Source organism: Dipodomys ordii, unplaced genomic scaffold (assembly GCF_000151885.1).
Source record: "Dipodomys ordii isolate 6190 unplaced genomic scaffold, Dord_2.0 Scaffold35, whole genome shotgun sequence".
Classification (NCBI taxonomy): domain Eukaryota; kingdom Metazoa; phylum Chordata; class Mammalia; order Rodentia; family Heteromyidae; genus Dipodomys; species Dipodomys ordii.
The window spans coordinates 2,871,917-2,876,328 of record NW_012267251.1 but is presented as its reverse complement, the minus strand read 5'-3'; the positions used below and the strand labels follow the sequence as shown (position 1 = coordinate 2,876,328).

At 39.4% G+C, this 4,412-nt stretch overlaps 1 protein-coding gene across 1 annotated transcript in view; it reads left to right on the top strand.

The window, feature by feature from the left end:
• The window catches only part of Sdccag8 (serologically defined colon cancer antigen 8), a 157,695-nt gene that overhangs the window by 40,395 nt on the left and 112,888 nt on the right, over positions 1-4,412 (top strand). Inside the window, exon 10 of the mRNA XM_013017289.1 lies at positions 2,416-2,568. Coding sequence (XP_012872743.1) covers positions 2,416-2,568 — 153 coding nt within the window. The remainder of the gene's footprint in view (positions 1-2,415; positions 2,569-4,412) is intronic.

The following is a 4,412-nucleotide window of genomic DNA, read 5'->3' as shown; positions in this document are numbered from 1 at the left end:
TGAAGAGGCTGTCTTTCTTCCATTCTATTTTTTTAGCTCCCTTATCGAAAATTAGATGGCTATAGGTCTGTAGGTTCATTTCTGGGTTTTCAATTATATTCCTTTGGTAGAAGGAGCTATTTTTGTGTTGACTATATATTACATTAACAGTAGCAGTGACAATGCCTGAGGATTTTATAAGGACGTAAATGTATGATGTGAGAAACTGATGATGTCTTTCATAGATATTTTCATGGAACTGCTTTGGACCAGATTACTTGGACAAATTATCTTAATGTTTTAAAGCCCTGTTTTCTCTAAGTGATAAGAATCAGTTAAAATTTCTTGATAGAGTTAATTAAATAATCCATGTAAACCATTCAGCAAAATATCTAGCAAATAGTAAAGTGTTAGATGACAATTACCATTTGGAAATTTTAAGTTATTATGTACATAGAAAGGTAGAGCTTTATAGTGTCATTGGTAAAGCCACAAGAAATGGTGCAAGGGGAGCTGGCCTTCTGCCTGTTACGTTGAAGGAGAGCTTTGGAGAGGTCTATTAGAGGAGCTTCCTAAAGAAAGGTTGTCTATATGCCTCTCAAACTCTGGTGACTCACACCTGTAATCTTAGTTACTCAGGAGGCTGAGACTTGAGGATCATGGTTTGAAGGCAGCCTGGGTAGGAAATCCTGTGAGACTCTTTATCTACAAGTAACTCTTATCTTCAATTAGCTACCAAAAAAAAAAAAAAAGGCTGGAGTGGATCTGTGGCTTATATGGTAGAGCTCTAGCTTTGAGCAAAAGAACGCAGAGACAGTAATTAGGCCCAGAGTTCAAGCCCCAGGATTGGCACAAACAAACAGACAACCTTTTTTCCAAGTTAATTCAGTTTGTTTTATTACTAGAATCAGAAAGGCAGGAACTAGAAACCTGGAGTAAAAAGAAAATCAGAAAAATATAGAACATTTGATTGTAGTCACAGACAGAGAAAATGCTCTTTAACGTGCATATTCTCTGCTCTAAAGCAAGAACAAATTTAGAACAAAGTTTAACACCATTTGGTCAAGGACAAGACCACATATACAACTGTGGTCCCAAAAGATTATAATAGAACCAAAATAACTATCACTTGATGACACTGTAGCTTTAGTAAGCTCATAATGCAACACATTGCACACTCGTTTGTGGTTGTGCTGGTGGAAACAAACCTACTGGTCTGCCATTTGTGTAAAAGTATAGCACATATAACTACATACAGTATATAACCCTTGTTGATTTTATTGGCTTGTATGTTTACTGCATTGTTCTGTTTATCATTATTTTAGAATGTATTCCTTCTACTTAAAAAAAGAGTTCCTGGCTCCAGTGGCTCACACTTAACGATCCTTATACTCAGGAGGCTCAGATCTGATGATTGCAATCTGCAGCCAGCCTAGTAGACAGAAGCTGAAAATGGAGGTTGGGCTCAAGTTAGAGCACCTGTCTTGAGTGAAAAAACGAAGCAAGAATTCAAGGCCCTGTCTGTATTTCTTGTAGCTTTTACCAAAGGGACTTATATAACTATGGAAAACAGAGACCCTGTTTTCTTTCTACCAATTCAGAAGAAAATAAAGCGTGGGTGAAGTATTTATTGAAGATAGGAGCTACTAAGATAAGAGTGAGATACTAAGCATTTTCATTTTGTTGGGATTTTTAAAAATTATGATTTTAAGTCCTATTCATTAGGTGGGTATTATACATATAATATTTCGAATATGGCCAAAAGAAAGAAAGTTCTGGTCTCTGAAAATGAACAGTGGAAAATTTAGACTAAAGTGCAATTATTAATTTTTACCAGAATTGGAAGATGACAGTCTTAAGTCTTCATAAAACTAGGTAGTGTATTCTCTTCTGATATTTGTCTTGCTTTGACTGTAACCTAATTTTTACATGTCAGCAGAGTGAAGTAAATCTTAGTTGTATTGAAGAAATTATGAATATAGTGATAACCAATGAATGCTTTGTGTAATAAAATATAGTATTCGATATACCATTTTAAATTTTTAATTGCTTTACCTTTTTTAAGTGTTCAAGTAATGTTTAATTATGAGGATATAAGGGGTCAATAAAGCTCATATACAGCATATCACAACATGTAATTAAAATACTAGGGCAGCTGATTTTTCTGAGCTCCTTTCAAAATTGAAGCAAGGTCTGCTCCTGGAATTTTGTAGCCGACTAGTTTATATCCTTAATTATGAATATTAAACATGTGAGTGCCTGTAACATTTCGGTACTATTTTAAGTCATTAACTGATACCGATAAACACAAAATCATGCTCATAGACTTTATAATGTGCCTTGAGTATGCTACATGAAAGTGAAGCTGAATCGTGTCATTTCTCCTTTATTTTTCTCCCCAAATATAAACTCATCTTTCATCTCTGTTCCTGGCAGGCTCTGATCCAGTGCGAGCAGCTGAAGAGTGAGCTAGAAAGGCAGACAGAGCGACTAGAAAGAGAACTTGCATCTCAGCAAGAGAAAAGGGCTTTTGAGAAGGAGATGATGAAAAAAGAACTAAGGAAAGAAAAGGAGGAGGCAGAGTCGAAGGTATGCAGCCTCACCCCGTCAGCGGGTTGCAGGAGTGTGCTCCAGAGATACCCCTTAGGAGCCTGTGGGTCGCCACTCTTAAACATAAAGCCTTTTTAACTAATCACAGTTTTTTCTAGTTTAGAGTTTGTCAAAAGTGGCCTATTTTTCCAGATGTTTGTTTCGCAATGAGGCTTGTTCTCTGACCTTTGAAATAACCTCTTAGGTTCCATATTATAAAATACAAACTTTAATTCTGCAGGAGGTCTCTGTGTCTTTGCCTCTATCTCTGTCTCCTTCTTTTTCTCTCCCCCTCCTCCTTTATTGCTCCTCCTCCTCCATCTCCACTTCTACCTCCTCTTCTTTCTGCTTCTCTCCCTCTCTCTTAAACACATTAGACAGAGAAGGGGGCCTCCTCAGAAGATAACCAGGTTTTATATCCACTTTGACCAAATTAAAGAGAAATGACTCCTCTATTTTATCTTCTACCCCACATTAAGCATGCATAATATAAAATGTGAGAAACTGAGTGAGCGAGCAAAAGTGACTATATACACAATATTAAATCAATTCTGACATATTACATCATGATAACCACATGAATAACTGAAAGGCAGAAGGAATTAAATAACATGAAATTTGTGGTATATGAAAGAGCAATACTGGAATTCTGCAGAAAGTAGAAACCAGCTTTAAAATTGTTGCAATGGAATAAAATTGAGCAAGAAGTCACCAGAACAATTCTTTCATGCTTCTTTTACAGGGATTTCAAGCCTTCTTTCCTAGACACTGTTATGATACTGTGATGCATGGTAATTATTAGCTTCCATAGCAAATACCTATGCATCTCTGCTATGCTCAAGGCAGTGTAAGGAAATATAAATAGAAAACCCACAGCTTCTATCCAACCAGCTGTAACTCCAATGGGTAAACTGAGGAATATACTCTGCTCTACTCTACTGACTTTACTGACTATAGCTGTCAGAACCCTATGGTAGCTTAGTCTAACTGCTCCTGTCTCTGTTCTGGACTAGTGCTGTCAGTGGGTGAAAATCCCCCACAGATAGCCACTGTGCACACTGGGGTCCCCAGTGCAGCCGGGCAATGCTGTGTGGGTCCTTTCTCAGCCTTCAGCAGAGATTATGGAGGGAATGGGGTTGTGGTCGTCACGGTCCAATCTGGTCTTCCTCATGAAGCTGACACATTCTTGCGAGAAGTAGACTTTGAAGCAGTGCTTTCATCAATGGCTTTTCATCATAGCTGTGAAAAGTCTTTGGAGGCTCAGTAGAGATCCTTCAAGACCTGTCATGGGGGAACCTGGCCTATTCTCAGTGATCAGGATAGACTTTCCATCACAGAGAGATTTTTGAAATGAGACCTGTGAGGAGGAGGAAGAGTGTTTGGATAGAGATGACAGGAGGAAATTTTCATGTGTGTATGGGAGATATCATACCCACTGCTAGAAAAACACGGTGGTTTCTGGGAATGTAGAAAGCATCTGGTGTCTGGGGCATGGGGAAGGAGCAAGCACTGAGGGCACTGGTGGCTGGGGCAGGGGGAGCGGGCACTGAGCAGGACAGGGCCACTGTGGGGAGCAGAGAGATGCCCTGTCATGAATGGCCTGAACCCAAATTTAAATTTGGATTTAAAATTTCATCCAAAAGGGCTGGGAAGGTGGCTCAGTGATAGAGCGCATGCCTTGCATGCCAGAGGCCCTGGGTTCGATTCCTCAGCACCGCATAAGCAAAAAGAAAAAAGCCGGAAGTGGTGTTGTGGCTCAGGTGGTAGAGTGCTAGCCTTGAGCTGAAGAGCTGAGGGACAGCGCCCAGGCCCAGAGTTCAGGCCCCACGACCGGACCCAAAAAA